Source organism: Aspergillus melleus (genome assembly GCF_016097325.1).
Source record: "Aspergillus melleus strain CBS 546.65 chromosome Unknown contig1, whole genome shotgun sequence".
In the NCBI taxonomy this organism is placed as follows: Eukaryota; Fungi; Ascomycota; class Eurotiomycetes; order Eurotiales; family Aspergillaceae; genus Aspergillus; species Aspergillus melleus.
In genome coordinates, this window is record NW_025763370.1 from 1404621 (window position 1) to 1422530 (window position 17910).

Below are 17910 nucleotides of genomic sequence, written 5' to 3' on the forward strand. Positions count from 1 at the left end.
TCAGTCGGTGTGTTTGTGGCCGGTGAAAGTCTCGCTGTGAGAGGTTCCATGGTTCCGGGTTCTCGCCCAGACTTGTCTCGCCGCTGGTACCCTGAGGGCACGGTGGCCATGGATCCTAGTCCTGCCCGAGGGAAGTCTTTTTTTTCTTCCTCGAACAGAATGGAAGTAGCAGGATGAAGAATATTGGTTGCAGAGCGAGTGAAGAAAGCCGAAAGAACCCGGAACCATTTTCCAGGGGCAATGGAAGCGAATCAATTGCGTTGGAGATTGGGGTTTTTCCAGTTTTTCACCGTGGAACGAATTTAGTCAGAGATGACCGAGCATGGACAGAGGGCTACTGAATTTGCTAGTAGTGGCAGTGTGCAGTGGTAGTAGTACTGTTGATAGTGGTGGGAGTAGTGGTGGTAACAGTGGGAGTGATAGGAGTAACAAGACCGGCTAGTGCCAGAGGGTTACGCTCTTCTGAGTACTGAGTACTGGTGAGTAGCTAGTAGCTACTGATGAGTACTACTGATGAGTACTACTCCTCCAACCTCCAAGCAGTAGACTGAAAATCCGGGGAACCCTGAGGCCTCAGGCCATACAAACCTTCACGCACACCCAGCTGAGTCATCACGGGCGATCAATCGGGGCACGGACCCAGTGTCGTAAGCGGTGCAGTTCGGAGATCGACGGCGTGGGATCTTCTAGTCTTCTACAGTCAAGATCGTCGTGGGGGTGCAGGGTTCAGATCTACTATCTCTTCGGACATCTCCGTCCTCCTGGGTACTTTTGTTGACAGTGTACTTCTTTTTGAGACTTTCAGACGGACAGAATACTCTTACTCCGTTCAGTCTGTTCTTGCCAACAGATGCTGCATATTTGCCACCGCTTAATCGGGGAATCTGCACGTCCTTAGCGTCTATCCCAGAACGCCCGGGGACTCGCCTAGACTGCGTGGCCGTTGACGCTAGACGGGGGGGAAGAGAATCCTAACCTGAAATTCAAATTCGAATTGCCCAAATTCTAACACTAAACCCCGACTGATTGGGAATGACTCGAGGGTTTACTTTCCCTCGTGAATGTGATAGCGTTAAGGTACCATCATCCCTCTCCCTTCTCGTATAGACTTCCGCCAATCCGGTTTTTCGGTTCCTCGTGTCTCTCGCCATTCCCTCCTCGCCCGAGGGTCAACGGAAAGCCCATTTCTCGCCCTGGCGTCCAATCCCCTTTCATTGCAGGCGTTGAATCATGCGCCCGGGAAACTTTATGGTGGGAAAGGATGATCCTGGAAGCAGGGAATCTAGTAGGAGACTTCTTCCCAAGCCATGGCGTTCCCTTTTCCTTATCTTTCCTGACGCGGGGTTAAACACTCAGAGGGATGTAGGATGAGGGCGGGGAGTAATAGAGTGTATTTTTTTCCCCCTCCCTTCTCTTTCAGAAAGGAGGTTGGGCATTCCCAATGTGGAAAGTATGTAACATTTTTTTCGATTGAAATTCTTCCAAAGTCATTTTCGGACTATCTCTGCTGATTCTGGTAGGAGCTGTCGGTGCATGGCATGTGCGTATACCATCTTATCACCTCACTCACCTTCGGCCCTGGAGGTTAGGTAGGTTTCGACGGACTGTACCGTTCCTGCAGCACGCTACTGTAAGGTCCAGTCAGTAGTCGGGGGCACGGGGATGATCCGTCCGACTAAACAATCTCCTAATCTGCTGTCTGTTTGCCACCCTTCTCTCCCTCGGCCTAGGCGGGCCCAGCCGTCTCCAGATGTCCGAGTACCACCGTCTCTCGTGCTGATGAATTGAACCGCTGACTTGACATCTGGACCTCTCTCCCTGCTGCTGAGGAATCGGGCCGCTGACTTGATCTGACATCTGGACAACCACGTCTCCGACTGCAAGGGGAGAGAGAGAGTTCTGCTGCCATCGTCATCCGCTAGACCCGAGCCCCCGTCTCATCTCGTAGGTTAAATGCCCCGATGCCGAAGCCCCGTCGACAAATTCCCTAGGAACCAACTGCAGTAACTCCAGTAACTAGTAACTTACCAGTAAGTCTACCTATTGCCAGACAGGCATCCCGTGTTTCGGCCGAACGCCACGGACAACGCCACTCCGACGTTGTCTTCGTTTTCGGGCAAATCTCGCCCATATTTCGATCTAGCACGGGGAAGGGAAAGAAAGCATACATACATACATGCCATGCCAAGATGTCGATAAACTTCCCTGATGAGGGTTATTTCCCTCATTTTATCTTTCCGTGACGCTTCTTGTAGATCAATGGAGTTAGTTGGTTAGGTAGGTTTCTGTTGATGGGACACAGGGTTAAGGTTGAAGGGGAGGTCCGCTTCAGGCAATACCCTAAACCCTAGTACCTTAGGTACATCATACTCTGAGGTTGTAGAAGGGGGCAGCGATAGTGGCGCATGGGATGGGGTGGGATGCATTCCGGGCAAATTCAATTGCAATTGCGGTTTTGATTTTCGTTCTCCTATCGCTCAAGAAAGTATAAACATGTTCATGTTGATAGCAAGAAATTGAACTTGGTGGTGGGGGTTGAAAAGGAAATGAAACATAGAAAAGAAATTGGAAAAGAAAATTTAAAAAAACAAATCAGGTATAAGCAAGTAGAAATGAAAACAAATGCAAGGCTGTCGAAAAAGCTAACCCACAGAACAGAATAGATCCTAGTGACGTTTGTATACTTCTCCTTTGGGTTTCTTTCCCCCTTTCCCTTCCTTATGCAATCCCCAACGAGGGAACCATTCCCTGTTCCTCTTTCCGTTCGTTGCCCATCCGGTATGATACCTTGTATCGCATCTTGATCGAGTTGCCCTTACCCGTCTCAACCCCGTCCACTAGCATCTCTTGCTGCACTCCGTTGGTCTGCTGGGCGGCGACGTCCCGTCCTGATTGGGGTCGCAGTTGCAATGTGTATGACTGTCAAAGTAAATTAGCAGTTGGTCAAAAATGACAAAAGACAAATAAGGGAAGGGAGGGCTACCTTCTCAACGGCCACTTGGAAGTGGAGCTCGTTCAATGGCTGGGACGTGGCGTTGGAGAACAAGGCTACTACATGAATCAATCGAGGCTGTTGCGGGTGTCGTCGCGCCACGAATTCAATCCGCAACGAGGTGTTCAGCACCTGCACCCGGTTCACGCTGGGAAGGGCGCTCGTTTCAGGCAGCGACGAGGCGAAATTCCACTCGTCGTCTTCCTTCGCGGCGCTATTGGCCGGGCCCGTGCTCGAAGCACCCGCCAAATCAAGAAGGGAAGATCCGGCCGGTGCGGCTTGCACTGGCTTGGGACTCTGGGACGGGAATGGGCTGGCATGACGGGGACTGGCCGATACCAGTGACGCAAAAGGGTCGACTGCGGCCGGTGGCGGCGGAGTGGCCGTGCTAGCCTGGGACTGGGCCAGCGACGGTCCCGGTCGTGGCGACGGTGACTGCGAAATAGGTTGCGATGAGTTCAACGAGGACAGAATATCGTAGTTGGGTTGGAACCCGGCGGGAGCCTGTTGGACGGGTGGCGTGGCAGAGGCCGCTGGAGGGTTGGCTTGGAATTACATAGGTTAGTGACAAACAATTCAGAACTTCAGACCCCGAGGATGGTTCTCCAGCAGTCCACTTACAAGGTCCTAGAGAGATTCCTCCGCCCATGGGTGCGGGCTCATCTATCGAAAGCCCGAGCAGGTCATTCTCCAAGGAGCTGCCACCGGCGGCCGCCTGCGAGGCATTGCCGTTGGAGCTGGGTTCAGGGTCAAAATCGATCAAAGAGAGCTCGTTGTTGGCGTTCTTCGACACCCCGGTCGTCGTGCCCAGCGTACCCTTGGGGATCCGCGACGCAGCCTCGTGGTCGCCCTTCTTGACAAGCTTGTACCGTTCAATTGTGCGGTGTATGCTATCGTTGATTTCCAACAGTTTGTTCACGGCTTCCGGGTCGTCCGATTCTTCCTCGCACATTTTCTGGATCTTCGGGTGTGCGCTTTGCAGGGCGTTGGCGAGTTCCTATGCCGCACCATCAGTAAGCCGAATCTTGCGCGTGGATACCTCAAACCCTGTGTATGCCTTACCTCGAACACGTCTCCTTCGGCAACCTGATCGCCCGGCTGGTGACTTTGTAGCATCTCCTCTAGGATCTTGGCTTTCTGTTGCACCCTGGCCACTTCTTCCGCAGCTTTGGCTCGGTAGTCGGTTTTGTGACGGTTGTCGAACCCGGCCATTACCTTCATCAACCGGTTGGCTTCCTGTAGATCCGCCGGCGTGCCTCGTCGGATAAGTTCCTGCAATTTGGCCGATTGCGCCTCCTTCTCTTCCTCCTCCATTTCCTCTGCCGAACGGAGATTCTAGAGATGGTCAGTCGGGTGTGTCGTGGTTGGCGCAAATGAAAGAAACACAGGCGGGGTGAGACATACGTCGCTAGGATTCAAGACAGCGGCATCCTCCAGGCGAATCTCCGGGAAGACGTAGCCCTTGTAGAGGAGAAGACGGTGCATATCCCGAATAAAGCCCAAATCTTCCTTGTATCTCGACGTCTGGCAGATGGTTTGTCGCCATTCTTCAATCGACTCCAGGATGCGATGTTGAACCCTCGAGGGACGCAAAGGCGGCCGCTCGGGGAACCGGCGCACCAACTCATTCAGAAATTCCTTCGTGCTGATTTGGAGTTGAAAGGGGTATCCGCAATTTTTGACGCAGATATCGAGTAGCTACCGTGGCATCCATCAAACGTCAGCCCCGCATCCGACCAGATTGCTTTCCGAGATTCGGGCCTCCAAAACACCTACCGATAACGCCAGCAGCGCGACATTCTGATTCCGCGAGTTGATCAGACGGACGATCTCGAGAGCGGCCTCACGAGGACTGTAAAAAGAAAGTCAGAAAGGCCCCCTTCCCCTCTTCCTCGACCAAGCCCAGATCCGCGACTCACGCATTGCCTTTTTTGGAGTTGACCAAGTCCGCAACTTCGAGGTTCAGGGCGAGGTTCGGTTCGTAGTGGGAGATGTCGCAGGCATTTCCTGAACAGATGCGAAGATGGTTAGCCAATGGACCATGCGGATTGTATCCCTTGCCGGAGAATTGTCCCGACGTACGAATAGCTCGTTGCAGTGGTGTCAGGCCCAGGTCAGCGTAGACACCACCAAAGCGGTCCCTAGCTGCCATACGTGCTGAAGCGGCCTCCAGGGTGACGACGGAGGAGAGACGGGGTTTAAAAACAAGAGAGAGAGAAAGAGATAAACCAAAACTCCCGGTTAGGGATCCAGCACCGAGGGGTATATAACAGAGACGATAAACTTGTGGGAGGAAAGAGGATGGGGAGAGGTTGGTGCCAGCGTTAGGAGATGCCTTAGCAACTTGGTTTAGTCTTCCACGTGTGGCGGTTCCGTCGCCGGCCTTAAGCCGATCACCACTTTTTCTCCTCCCTCTTGCTCTCTTTTTCTGTCCTACTCTCCCCCGACACGATACCCCGTCGGATTTAACGCAGTTTGTCGCTGGATTCTCATTTCCAACGACTGATTCATCTCATCATGGTTCGACACAAGAAGGACAACTTTTCGCGAGGAGGAAAGAAATTCTCCAACCCCCGCCCACGCCCAGTACCCCGCGGTGACGGTGAAGCCTCCTCCCGACTGCCCTTCAAGGCCGCCTGTTGGGATCTGGGTCATTGCGACCCGAAAAGATGTTCGGGGAAACGGTTGATGCAGCATGGGTTGATGCGAGAATTGTCGATTGGACAAAAATTCCCGGGAGTCATTGTCTCGTAAGTGGTCGCGATGCTTTTCAATTTTTTCTTGTCCCTTTAAGTTTCATCGCGATGGTTCCATACAGTCAACTAAGACGGTCGCTACAGTCCGAATGCAAAGAAAATCCTGTCCCCGGCCGATAGCGAACTACTAGAACAATTCGGTGCTGCAGTGGTGGAGTGTTCCTGGGTGAGGGTGAAGGAAGTCCCGTGGTCACGCATCGGCGGGAGATGCGAAAGACTCTGTATGGAGAAACCGGCTGATTTCAATATGCGTGCGATATATACTGACCGATTCAGTGCCCTACTTGATCGCCGCCAACACAGTTAACTACGGAAAACCTTGGCGACTCAACTGCGTCGAAGCGCTCGCGGCTTGTTTCTGTATCTGCGGACACGAAGACTGGGCCCGCGAAGTCCTCCAACACTTTCCCTACGGCGAGGCATTCCTTGAGATCAACCACAAGCTTCTGAAGCGATATGCCGCTTGCAAGACCGAGGAGGATATCAAGCGGACAGAGGAGGAGTGGCTGGCTAAGATCGAGAAGGAATATGAAGATAGCCGCGCCGAAGGAGGTGCCGATGATATGTGGACCGTCGGAAATACGAATCGGACAGCCGTGGTAGATTCCGATTCGGAGGACAATGACGACGATGAAAAGAGCGACAAGGACGAGAATGAGGACGAAGAAGAAGAGGACAAAGATCCCTTCGCTATTTCCGACGACTCAGAGGAGGAAGAGCAAATGGCCGAAATTCGTCGCAAAATTCTCAGTTCGAAGGCGTTCCAGAATCCTTCGATTCCCGACAAACCGGAACCCGAAAAGATCGCGCATCCGGATCCCAAGCCGGCTGAGGACTCAGATGCCGAGTCTGGGTCTGCTGAGGGTAGTGATGATGAAGCCTTTGACAATATCATCAATGCGACGCCCGTGACGGATCGAACGGGAATCATCGCCGCGTCGCAGAAGAAGAAGAAAGAGACCTACAGTGCGTCGTTTTCGCGCACTACGATAGATGCCCCCAAGAGGTGGTAGATGATGAATTCTAAACCTCGACAAGGTGATGCGTCTAAAATGCCTCTCCATAGTGATTTCCTGCACTTTATCGTTCCAAAACCATCGGCGTGGACGGCCATACAGCGGGACCTGGTCGCGGGATCAGATTTACAACTAAAATGTGAGGACGCGTGAAATCGACGCTGAAAATGACTGCTACTGAGGCCATCTAACCGTAACTCTCAGCAGCGAGCCGCCGCCTTAATGTCTTCACGTGTTATGCATCACTATTCTACGCTCGCCAAATGCTTCTTAGTGTTGTGATTCGCACTCGACCTCAGCGAGCTTCAGTCTGTTTTGACTCTTGACTAAAACGACGCCGTAGCTGGCGTCCCGTCCCTTCAGCTCAACGGGGTGAACGCCAGTGCTGGACTGACCCCATCCTCTGCGAGAAGATTCGAGTCCGACTGGAGTATCTTTGCAATCTTGGATAGCTACGCCCAAATCTCGAGGCCAAGACTCTGGAAGGCCTTGCGGTCATTTAATGATATCAGTACAAGCATATATATCATCAGCTTGAAATATCTATCTAGCAACTAAAAAGTAACATGCAGTAGATACTGTATCTACGGTGTAATTAAAGTACTTGGTTAGAGCGGAGAGGATGCCTTAGGCATTTGAGTACCTAGGTAGTACAATATAAGAACTCCGCTATTTCCCCACTCAGAACCGCTCTGTGTTTCTTTTCTTCTTCTTTCTTTTTAGTTCAACTGATCTACAGATATACAACAGTCACAAGCAGCTTATAATCGATCAACACCTTACGCCGGGGGAACAGGGCGGACGCAGTACACCTGACAGGAACGTCGCCTCGCTCAACCTACTTTCTACGACATCTTCAGGTACCATCGCCGATTTCATACCACAGATTCTTTTCTTACGCAGGCTACTTTTGTCTGCAGATACAGTTACATCATATTCTTTAATTAGGGTGCAGAGCATTCAGAGGCAGCAGCAATTCCCTGCCCTACTATGAGTAATAATAGAGCCGAGTTCACGTTCACTGGCCAGTGCCACAGTCAGACCCACGTTCCTGCAGGGTTATTTCACATCCCAGCGACTGATTTGATCAGATTTCCCATCCTCCCTTTAGGGGGGTCAGGTGCTGGGTGAGGAACCGACTGATCTGATAGGATCACAAGCATCGCCGGGCTGACTGAGGGAACCCGGGCGCCAAGCGGCAGCGTAACCTCTCTCGACGCGCATGCTTCATTCGTCGCGAACGCTTGATCGTCCACCCTCCACGATCACCCTCAGCCTGACTGTCCCTGATGATGACTCAGGCCAAACGACGGCGGCAATGTCACTGCCTCGTGGCTTGGAGGTGTATGCGACGGGGATGTCCATGTCTGCGTCGATCACGAGGCCGAGTGGCATCCTTGGTTTCTTTCTTATAAGAATGAATCAAGAAATTCTGGGCGTTTGGCAAACCTTCCATACTGCTTCTCTTTCATCTTCGGATAATTCATCCTTATTCACCTTAGACGGAGGCAAAAATCCAACTTTCTGGTTACTCGAATTTTCGGTCTATTGCGCCAAACAGCCATGAAACGCCCTGCGATCGTTGAGAGGGCAGGTTCGTCCACCTCGCGAACCAAAGATTCTCAAGTAATTAAGAAACTTGAGCGACTTGGAGGCCGCCCATGGAAGCGCGAATGGAGCATGCTCAATCTCGTCACCTCTTTCCTTTGGAAACAACCGTCGATGCAAGCGGCCGACGTCCGTCAACACACAGTGTGGTTATTCGACAACACTGCTTATCAGCGCGTTACACCGAAGCCCGCCGGACAAAGACGATGGCATGCTGAGGTCGTCGCTTGTATATTTCGAAAGGATAGCCGCAAAGATATCAGCAAAATCGTCGCAACAATCGCAGACATCATTGGTCTTGATGGGGAAATAGGTACCCAGAGAGAAACACGCCATCGGATGGCAGAACGACTACGACCATTCTTGCATCACGTTGCATCAGCACACTTGATGATGCTCGAAACCCCTCTGCCGAACAACACTGCGCTCATTCGACAGATAGGGCCGACCGATGGAAGTGGCATCACCAGCCAAGTTGTGACTATAAACAACAAACAGATCACCGATGGAACCTCGCTACCTTCGTACCTCCGAGGCTGGGCGGGCAATGTATCAATGAACACTGTCTTCGCGGGTCCAGAAGGCTGGCTCGTCATATCCGACATCGACGATACGATCAAATACACGAAAACTTCCGAGTCGACCGGGATTCTTCGCACGACCTTTGCAGAGGAACCGATGCCCATTGCTGGAATGCCCGAACTTTACTACCGTATCCACAGGGAGCTCGCACCGGCATGGTTCTACCTATCAGCATCTCCTTATAACCTGTACCCCTTTTTACGAGGATTTATTCAGGAGCATTTCAACCCTGGCACGCTGATCCTTCGGGATTCGTCATGGATGGATATCAGTGACTTAGTCAAATCTTTCACCGTCAACACCATGGAATACAAAATGGACCGTATCAGAAAGATTCGACGCTGGTTCCCTCAACGCCAGGTTCTCTGCATTGGCGACTCGACCCAGAAAGATCCAGAGGCCTACGCCGAGATCTACAGGAAACATCCGAACTGGATCCAAGCCATCTGGATTCGGAAAGTCACCGATGTCCCCCATTTAGAAGAACAAAACTCCCCGGAACGGTTTGAGGCGGCCTTTAAAGGCATCCCAGATAATGTTTGGGAGGTATTCGAACAGCCTGATGAAGTGGCGAACCTTGTGGGTGAGTTGAAGATCAACAACACAGCCTAGGTTCCACATGCAATATACGTCGCGGGGTAGCACATCTTCCTATTTTTCCAAGCTTTATTTCGGACGAAAGACAAGGTCCTCCAGCCACAATGCATGTTTTCGGTCCACGACTGGTGCTGATTTAAGCATGCATGGCGGCCGTTACGTCAATATGAGGGCATGTCGTCATCGAAGTCACTGTCAACAGCGATAACTTCTCGGCTTTCCGCTGCATTGTTATCTCAAATTCCTCTCGTTGGGTGAACTTCTCCACTATACATGGATCAAACTTTCCTTCTGGGAACGAGAATCTTCCAAGTTGACCCTCCAGATTCGAATAACTGGCGGTATCACCAGGAGGCAAACGATCTTCTCCAGCGAGAATTAAGTAGGACTCACCACCCAGATCTCAGGCTTTGTTAGACAACTACATCGGCGCATTGCTGAATTTTCGACAATCTCTTTTTCACATTGGTCCTCACAATCCTAAGAAACACCATGAAGCCTGCCAAACCGTACTCAACTACAATGGACGAACAAACATTCGTCCCCGGAACCATGCGAGCACTCTATCACTGCCCGCCTTCGACAGCCATCACAACCGCAGAGTCCTCGGAGGTCCCAGGCGTGGATTCGGGCATGGTTTTCGACACTGACTTCCCGACCCCCAGACCAGCCGCGAACCAGTATCTCATCAAAGTCCAAACGGCAGCCTTCTGTCACGACGAACTTAGACTTGGCCGCGCTCTCAACCCCTCCAAGTCCATGCCCCAGATTCCCCTTCACAATTTCTGCGGCACCGTCATCAGCACGCCCTCGGCGGACCACTACCGTCCCGATGGCCCTCGGTTCAAAGTTGACGACGTCGTCTTCGGCCTGATAAGCCACACCCGCGACGGTGCCGCGGCCGACTACACTCTGGCCACCGAGGACGAAATCGCCCTGAAACCCAAAAACATCAGCGCGGCTGAAGCCTCCACCATCCCTCTCCCATCCCTCACCGGATGGCAGGCGCTCTTCACCTACGGGCGTGTGAACTCCCCCGACGCCGACACCCCGCGGCGCAGCCTGCGCGTCCTGGTCACCAACGCGCGCAACAACGAAGTAGCCACGCAAACGCTACAGCTCCTCCGCTCCTCTTCCCTCTTCCCGCACTACCATCCCTGGATCTGCGCCACCTGCTCCCCCATCGAGGCCGAGTACCTGCGCACCGAAGCCCAGGTCGACGAGATCATCGAAGCCCCGCTGCCCGTACCCCAGGAATTCGACCTCGCGGGCATCTTCCGCCACCAAGGCTGGGACCCGGTGGATCTCGTGCTGGACTGCGCCGGCTCCCAGACTTTCCGTCAGGCTCACTCACCCGATGTCGTGAAGGATAACGGCGTCGTGTTGACGGCCGTCGACACCGGCCCTATACACGACCACACCCCGCACGAAGACGCCCAGTCCCATCAGCGCGGGCTTCTGAGTCGCTTCATCGCCGTCCAGCCGGATGGGGAGGCCCTCGCCGCGATCGCCAAGTTAGTCGAGGCGGGCTCGGTGCGCGGCCGCGTCGCTGGCATCTCGGACTTTGTGAACGGAGCTGATGTTCTTGCCTCTGATGCGGCGGGGGTCGGTGGGGGGAGAAGAGGTGGGATGATGGTGTTCCGGGTGAATATTTGAGTATGGTTTTACATCTATATGTGCTTGTATCCTGGGTTGGGAGTCGGGATTGATCTTTGTATTCTTTCTTTCGTTCTTCTCATGTTAAATCCCATAGGTATGTTTGAGCGGTAGTTAGTTTCTTTCTTTGTATAAACGAGTGTATTTATATTATAGACTATGTATCCACTATCAATGTATCAATTCATGATTTATCAGGATATACCATTCTATCCATGTATCTAACCAGCATGTCTTACTGATAACAATGAACCCAAGATCAACGAACCGAACGATGATATATAAATAAATATAGTATTTGCGAATAAGTAACAACAAGGACGAATGGAAGGAAGGAAATGTAACAGACAGACAGACAGATACGGACGCTCAGAAAGGATCATCAGCAGCTCGATTCGGGACGAGAAAGACATGTGAACAGACAGATAAAGAGGACTTGCGCAGAACACGACCATGGACCCCCGATATAATACACGCGCATACACACATTTGTAAGGTAGCTTGGAAGGGTAAGTAGAGTGATAGGGATAGAGAAAGACATGATGTTGGAGTGAGAGGAAGGGAGAAGGACGGAGAGAAGTCAGAAGAAAAAAGGAAGACACAAACAAAGCATGCACAAGAAAGAGAAAACACAAAAACAAGAAAAAAAATTTAATGGATTGGATTAAAGAAAAAAGGGGCGAAAGATATAAAGTATGTTAAGTACCCCGTAGACAAGAAAAGAAGAAGGGATAAGAGAAGGATAAAAGAAAAAGGTCATGAATTAAAAGCTCGCTCCTCCGCTAATTTTTTATGGTTCCTCTTCTTTTCAGTCTTCGGCTTCCAGCTAGTTTTCGCCAGCCTTCCTCGTATTCTCATTCTTTCTTGGTGGGTACCTCGTGTCCTTGTCTTATGTTCTCTTTGGCGATGCCACAATCCAGCTGGGCTTCGTGATCAGGTATGGCTGCGTGGATGAGGTCTCATCTCCCATGTCCTTAGTTGGTATCGAGCGAGGTCAATCACCTGCGTCGTGCACACTAGGAAATACACTTACCCCTGGCAAGAAATGGTAGGACGGGGAATAAAAGTGGACGAGGCAAACGACGAAAACAAGCAGGCAACAGGCAACAAACGAATCGATCAGTAAGATAGGGAACATCTCATACAACAATGCATTGGACCGCATTCGGCGGCTAGTTCATACAAGCAAACTCCGCCCAAGTCCACCAGATGCCAGGACACACACTGCGTAAGTAGCCAAAAACCGCCCGTCTCGTTTTCCAGAAGTGAAAAAAGAAGGGATATCATGATCGGGCGAGAAAAGTGATAAAAAGGAAGTAGGACATATAAGATAGCGCAAGGACTTCGGAATAGAAAAAAACAGAGGTCAATCTCCGCTTAGAGTAGAGAGTCAAGTCTAGTAAAAACGCTCAAACATGCTGCAACGATCTGTGAGAGAAACAAGTTAGTATAAACGCCTGTTACCGACGCGGGATGTTAGTTTGCGAACGTACCTCCAACTGAAGCTCTTTGTCTTTACCCGAGTTCACTTCGTCATTAATGGCCTGGGCCAAATTGGCACCGATGGCCTGAGAGCCTCCCGGTCTCCGCGCAAACGGCCACTGCGAGTACTCAGCCAACAGCTCATCCACCTGGGCAAATGCCCTCTCGCGAGCCTCGTGGCTCATCGTCACGAGCGCATTCTCTAGCACGTTGGCCGCATAGGCGGCGCAGACCATCGAGATTGTCCGTAGGTACCGGAATTCGATATCTTCGGGGAGCCACGCGTTGGGGGGTAGGATCACGGTGCGGTTGCTGCAGATGTTGCGGACCCGACGGTGGATGTCATCTTTAGCGCCTCCGTCGGCGACGGGATGGGTAGCCATGTCGAACAGGAGGAAGTTGCGCTTCTCGGTGCGCAATATTCCTTTGTCGACGAGGCCCTTTGCGAGACGTTCGCGCACTTGTTTCAGTTGGTAGCCAATTTTCATCAAATTCCACGTTTCACCTGCAGACACGTTCCCGAAAATTAGCAGGGGTTTGAGGGAAGATCTCGATAGATCACATCTAGCCGTTACGTACCGCTCATTAGATCGATCCACGAGTTCACGCTCATCTTCTCGCTCGACTTCATCATTTTCAATGCCTCGTCCAGCAAGACCTCCCCAGTCAGAGTATCGTCGATGACTTCGATCACGCGATCGGCCAGGGGGAAGCGTCGCCGGGAGGAATCCTTCTGCATGCTGATCCGACCGCGGAGGGCCAACTCGATGACGATGCATCCACGCAAGGCGTAGGAAATGTTCTCGTTCCAAAACGACAGGTACCCCTACACGAACAAATTGAAACCGACAGGTCAGCGATCAGACCACCCGCACCACAGCATTGCACCGGAAACACACCTGTTTGTCTTTCAACCCCAGCAGCAAGACTTCCTCCATCAGCGTCAGCTTGGGTTGTTTGTTCCGTTCCTCGGTTTCGCTGATATCTCTCGGGTCGAAGGCGATCTTATGTCCGTTTTCGGTGCTGGTAAACGAGGTCTCCGGAACGCGGTTGTCAAGAGCGGAACCATTGCGAGACACGGGCGAAGACACTCTGCTATCGTCGTTCTCGTCCGGGCCAGTGGCTCGACCGCCACCTCTTCGGCGAGTCAAGCCCCCGGCTGAGGCCATTGGGAAATCTGAGGTCGGAGGTCGGGAACGGGAACGAGGTAGTCCAGCAAAAGGAAAGTCGGAAATTCAAGAGATCGGATTTATGCCACTAGCGCCTGCGACATGGAATTTTGGAGGGGTGACAGAGGGGGGTAAGAGGAGGGGGAGGACAAATGGGGTGGAAGTAAGAAGGAAGAAGGAATGAGAAGGGGTAAACGAAGAGGGAGCGAGAAAAAAAAAATCGGTGTCAAAGAGGAAGATTATGCCGAAACGGTGGGCAATTATCAGGGGGCGGAAAGAGGAAAGAAATCGAGAAGATCCTCGTGGAGAACGAGAGACCGAGAGAGGGAGGACGACAGAGAGAGACAGAGGGAGAGGGAGAGTGGTAAGAATTGAGGGCGAGAGAAGTGGAAGTCGACCAGAGAGAGTTAAATTAGCGGATGGGTCTAATCAATCAATCAATGAATCAATCAATCAAGGAGACCTGCAGTAGAACGAGGGCCGATAATCAACCCCGGCGATTTCAATGGACGACGTCTACCAACGAGAAAATCGCAGATGCCAATGCACGGAGAGAAAGGAAGAGGAAGACGAGCGTTGTCCAGGATCCCGTGTCGCTAAGGCTATCTGGTCTTTAGCGCTGTTTCCGCTGCTTCTTCTTCTTCCCCCCTCAGAAACACGAGCTCTACTTCTTCGGCTTCATTCTTTTGTCGTGCCAACCTGGAGGGTTCCCTCGTAACTCGTTCCAACCCACCGGTGCCGATCCCCCCCAATCAATAGTTGCTTAAAATCTCCGTATCATCAGTTCCATCAGCGGTTAACCCCTGGTGCCTTTATCCAGTTCCAACGGAGGTATACTGTCCGCTCCACGTCATCCACCCAAATGGCCACTCCACTCTGACGAATAACTCCGGGGAGGCTCAGTCCAACGTCCACGCCCTCGTAGATGCGCCGGAGCAATCATCTCACCTGCTCTCGTGCTACAGTCCTCCCGGTCGCCTCCGTCAGACAACCCGGAGCTTCAACACGCCCCTCGCTGCGGCCCGGTGGCGGAGAGAATACGCTCGATTCGATCAAGAGACGAAAGAAAAACACTGCATTGAGATGATATACACGATATAGTAAGGTGAAAAAGCACCGGCATGTATCAGCATACAACGGAGCGCCAACAACTCCCCGGATGGTCTCCGCTGGGAGTAGTATACGCCAACATCCCTTTTCTTTTTCTATCTAGCCCTCCATCCTATTTCCGACCTCTCGTATTACGTATTTAGTGGGCTAGCACTCGGTCAGCAATGGCCTCACCAGGTCATACTTGGGATCAAAGGGGAATGACATACCATCGGGCTGAGCAAGGATGTACTCAACAGCCTTGTCAACTGTTTCAATCAAAGGGATGAGCATGTGTTCTTCCAGAATCCACGGTACAACTCGGTTCCAAGTGTATCCCGCAGCAAAAGCAAACCTAGCGAAAGCACTTACCGCTGTGAATGGCATCAGCCTCCTTGTCGGGGATCTCGATGCTGAACTCCTGCAAGGAAGTAATCCCGTTAGTCAATTGTCCATGGGCGACGCAGATCAGCCCAAAGAATCATTCCATACCTCCTCAATGGCCATCACAACCTCAACGGTGTCCAAGCTGTCCAGTCCGAGGTCATTCGAGAAGTGAGAAACGCCGTTGATCTGTATGCGCAATCATTTTTAGTAAAACCACACTTTGCCGAGGAGTTCGGTCGGGAGACGATCGCGCCCGCGGAAAGAGTCAATGGCGACGGACCTTGCTAGCATCGGTAACCTAGGCATAATCCAGCACGTTAGTAACGATATGCGAGAAGCTTGTATTCCGAGCCGTCATGCGGGCCAGGGAGGCAATTCCGAATCCACCGTGACGCACCTTGTCAAAGTTCTTCAACAGGTTGACTATCCGGCCCTCAACCTCAGTCTTGTCGAGACCGGCAGGGGCGGAGTAGAGGCGGACACCCTGGTAGGCGAAGCGAGGGGCGAATTGAGCCGGACGAGCGATGGGAGAGCTGCGGATCTGGGAAGCAACCGGGGTTCTGACGGCACGAGGCACGGAAGCCCTCAAAGAGCGGACGATGGCGGAGCGGAACATGATGGCGGTAGAAAAGGAAGAAGAAAATGCAGGCGCAAAGGCGAGAGTTAGAAGGGGGGAGATAAAATCGGAATGATGAGAGGAGTGGGGGGGTGTGGGTGAAAGTGAAAGGGAAGAGGGAGAGAGAGAGAGAGAGAAGAAAGGCAAGAAGTGATGTTGAAGACGGACGAGATTCTCTTCGGCCGGCTCGGGCCAATCAGGATGGGCGGGAAGGAGGTGAGGTAAGCCGGGCAAGTTGAACCTCGCAAAAGTGACTTTCCTCCTCTCTCCCCTCCTACTTGCTCTCCCCCATTGCCTCCTCCCCCCCAATTGATCTCTCCTCTCCACCCTTTCGTCGCTATCTTCTCTCCTTCCACCTTGCAGAGATGGCCTCCACTCCCTCGGTCGCGAGGCTCATCGCCTATCGTCGACCTACGCCGACCTCGATTCTGACCTCGTCATTCCGTCCCTTGGCCTCAACCGCAAACTTCTCCTCCTCGGTGTGCCGGGCGGCCACTCCTGCCGGTCCCCCCCAGCCGGGCTTCCGTCTGCCCCCTCCTCAGAAATGGGACCAAGGCGCCGAGTCGTCTCTGGACAAGGCCTCCAAATACTTCCTCATGGCCGAGATTTTCCGCGGCATGTACGTCGTGCTCGAGCAGTTCTTCAGACCGCCGTAAGTGTCTCTCCCTTCCTCTTGTTCCCCCACTCTACGCGACCCGGACCCCGTTCCATTGTATCAAAGTCAATTGGCTTGGATCTTTGGGGAACAATGTCGCGGCATGGAATGGGCCGTCTGGTTCTCTGCGCAACGCCCAACCAGGAATCAAATACGGATTGAGCTTCGAAAACTGACGTGATGCTCGCGACCCACCAGTTACACGATCTTCTACCCCTTCGAGAAGGGTCCCATCTCGCCTCGATTCCGTGGCGAGCACGCCCTGCGACGTTACCCTACCGGTGAGGAGCGCTGCATTGCCTGCAAGCTCTGCGAGGCCATCTGCCCGGCCCAGGCCATCACCATTGAAGCCGAGGAGCGTGAGGACGGTAGCCGTCGGACGACCCGTTACGATATCGATATGACCAAGTGTATCTACTGTGGCTACTGCCAGGAGAGTTGCCCCGTCGACGCCATTGTCGAAAGTAAGTTGTCCTTGTATATGTGTGTGTGTGGAAAGGAACTCCCGAAGAGCTGACCTATTTTCCCCCGCGCGCAGCTTCCAACGCTGAATACGCCACCGAGACCCGTGAAGAATTGCTGTACAACAAGGAGAAGCTCCTGGCCAACGGTGACAAGTGGGAGCCCGAAATCGCCGCGGCTGCCCGTGCCGATGCTCCCTACCGATAAACCGCCTCAAGAAAACGGCACCGGTTCATCGCACCAAGGGCACTTCTTTATTAGACTTTGTATGATAACAGTGCCGTATCTGTTTCCTGTGCAATCTTCGGGCAACGTCGCTCTAGGATTGTTTTAGAAGTCGAGAGAGCGAGAGAGAGAGAGAGGGAAAGGAATGCTTTTTCTGTCTTTTTTTCATCTTCCACATAAAAGATATCTGAGGGATTTGTTTGTTTGGTTTCATTTTCTTGCGGTGGTTGAATCTCCGCACATTTCCCACTTTTGTGTATGTACATAACTAACGCTTAGCCTGCCTTATTACCACATGTACTTGTCGAGTTTCTGTGGGAGTCTTGTTTTATACGGCTTCCAGGGCTCTGATATTGTCTGTCTGTTTTCCTTTTTTCTTTTTCTTTTTTGTTCTGATTGTTGGAGGGGATCCTACCGGGTTTGAATTCATCTTTCTATGTCTTGTTAGGGAATAAACTTTGAGAATCAACCTATTTTCTCCTTTGTCTGACATGTTTGCCACAAGAACAATAGGGAAGAGGAAGAGGAGGGAGGGGAGTGTACATATAAAGTACTTGGGTAGGAGAGTCTACGCTGGAAGGTAAACAACATGGACGTGGACAAATTCCTTCCTATTTG

The 17910-nt window shown here is 52.2% G+C and overlaps 9 protein-coding genes across 9 annotated transcripts; 4 read left to right on the forward strand and 5 right to left on the reverse strand.

The window, feature by feature from the left end:
• Positions 1–2718: 2718 nt before the first annotated feature.
• GGA2 (VHS domain protein) lies at positions 2719–5144 on the reverse strand (the record flags this gene model as incomplete). The annotated part of the gene is made up of 8 exons (XM_046082186.1): positions 2719–2919; positions 2984–3537; positions 3614–3989; positions 4055–4327; positions 4397–4690; positions 4769–4844; positions 4912–4999; positions 5075–5144. The coding sequence occupies 8 exons, from the start codon at positions 5142–5144 to the stop codon at positions 2719–2721; spliced, it is 1932 nt and encodes a 643-aa protein (XP_045938143.1).
• Positions 5145–5436: 292 nt separating this feature from the next.
• Positions 5437–7443, forward strand: TSR3 (ribosome biogenesis TSR3 family protein). The gene is made up of 3 exons (XM_046082187.1): positions 5437–5742; positions 5833–5969; positions 6025–7443. Exons 1-3 carry the CDS (start codon positions 5510–5512, stop codon positions 6759–6761), a joined length of 1107 nt encoding a protein of 368 aa, XP_045938144.1. The 5' UTR covers positions 5437–5509; the 3' UTR covers positions 6762–7443.
• Positions 7444–8327: 884 nt separating this feature from the next.
• On the forward strand, positions 8328–9566 carry LDX57_000542 (phosphatidate phosphatase App1 family protein; the record flags this gene model as incomplete). The annotated part of the gene is made up of 1 exon (XM_046082188.1): positions 8328–9566. One exon carries the CDS (start codon positions 8328–8330, stop codon positions 9564–9566), a length of 1239 nt encoding a protein of 412 aa, XP_045938145.1.
• A 477-nt stretch (positions 9567–10043) lies between these two features.
• LDX57_000543 (NADP-dependent oxidoreductase) lies at positions 10044–11207 on the forward strand (the record flags this gene model as incomplete). Its single annotated transcript, XM_046082189.1, has 1 exon — positions 10044–11207. One exon carries the CDS (start codon positions 10044–10046, stop codon positions 11205–11207), a length of 1164 nt encoding a protein of 387 aa, XP_045938146.1.
• A 1377-nt stretch (positions 11208–12584) lies between these two features.
• LDX57_000544 (GOLPH3/VPS74 family protein) lies at positions 12585–13177 on the reverse strand (the record flags this gene model as incomplete). The annotated part of the gene is made up of 2 exons (XM_046082190.1): positions 12585–12635; positions 12701–13177. 2 exons carry the CDS (start codon positions 13175–13177, stop codon positions 12585–12587), a joined length of 528 nt encoding a protein of 175 aa, XP_045938147.1.
• Positions 13178–13260: 83 nt separating this feature from the next.
• VPS74 (Vacuolar protein sorting-associated protein 74) lies at positions 13261–13428 on the reverse strand (the record flags this gene model as incomplete). Its single annotated transcript, XM_046082191.1, has 1 exon — positions 13261–13428. The coding sequence occupies one exon, from the start codon at positions 13426–13428 to the stop codon at positions 13261–13263; it is 168 nt and encodes a 55-aa protein (XP_045938148.1).
• A 121-nt stretch (positions 13429–13549) lies between these two features.
• LDX57_000546 (uncharacterized protein) lies at positions 13550–13858 on the reverse strand (the record flags this gene model as incomplete). Its single annotated transcript, XM_046082192.1, has 1 exon — positions 13550–13858. One exon carries the CDS (start codon positions 13856–13858, stop codon positions 13550–13552), a length of 309 nt encoding a protein of 102 aa, XP_045938149.1.
• A 1489-nt stretch (positions 13859–15347) lies between these two features.
• acpA (acyl carrier protein) lies at positions 15348–16156 on the reverse strand. Its single transcript, XM_046082193.1, has 3 exons — positions 15732–16156; positions 15615–15632; positions 15348–15520 (listed from the first exon to the last, which is right to left on the reverse strand). The coding sequence occupies exons 1-3, from the start codon at positions 15948–15950 to the stop codon at positions 15416–15418; spliced, it is 342 nt and encodes a 113-aa protein (XP_045938150.1). The 5' UTR covers positions 15951–16156; the 3' UTR covers positions 15348–15415.
• Positions 16157–16315: 159 nt separating this feature from the next.
• NdufS8 (NuoI/complex I 23 kDa subunit family protein) lies at positions 16316–17274 on the forward strand (the record flags this gene model as incomplete). Its single annotated transcript, XM_046082194.1, has 3 exons — positions 16316–16602; positions 16804–17069; positions 17144–17274. The coding sequence occupies 3 exons, from the start codon at positions 16316–16318 to the stop codon at positions 17272–17274; spliced, it is 684 nt and encodes a 227-aa protein (XP_045938151.1).
• Between the last annotated feature and the right edge of the window lie 636 nt (positions 17275–17910).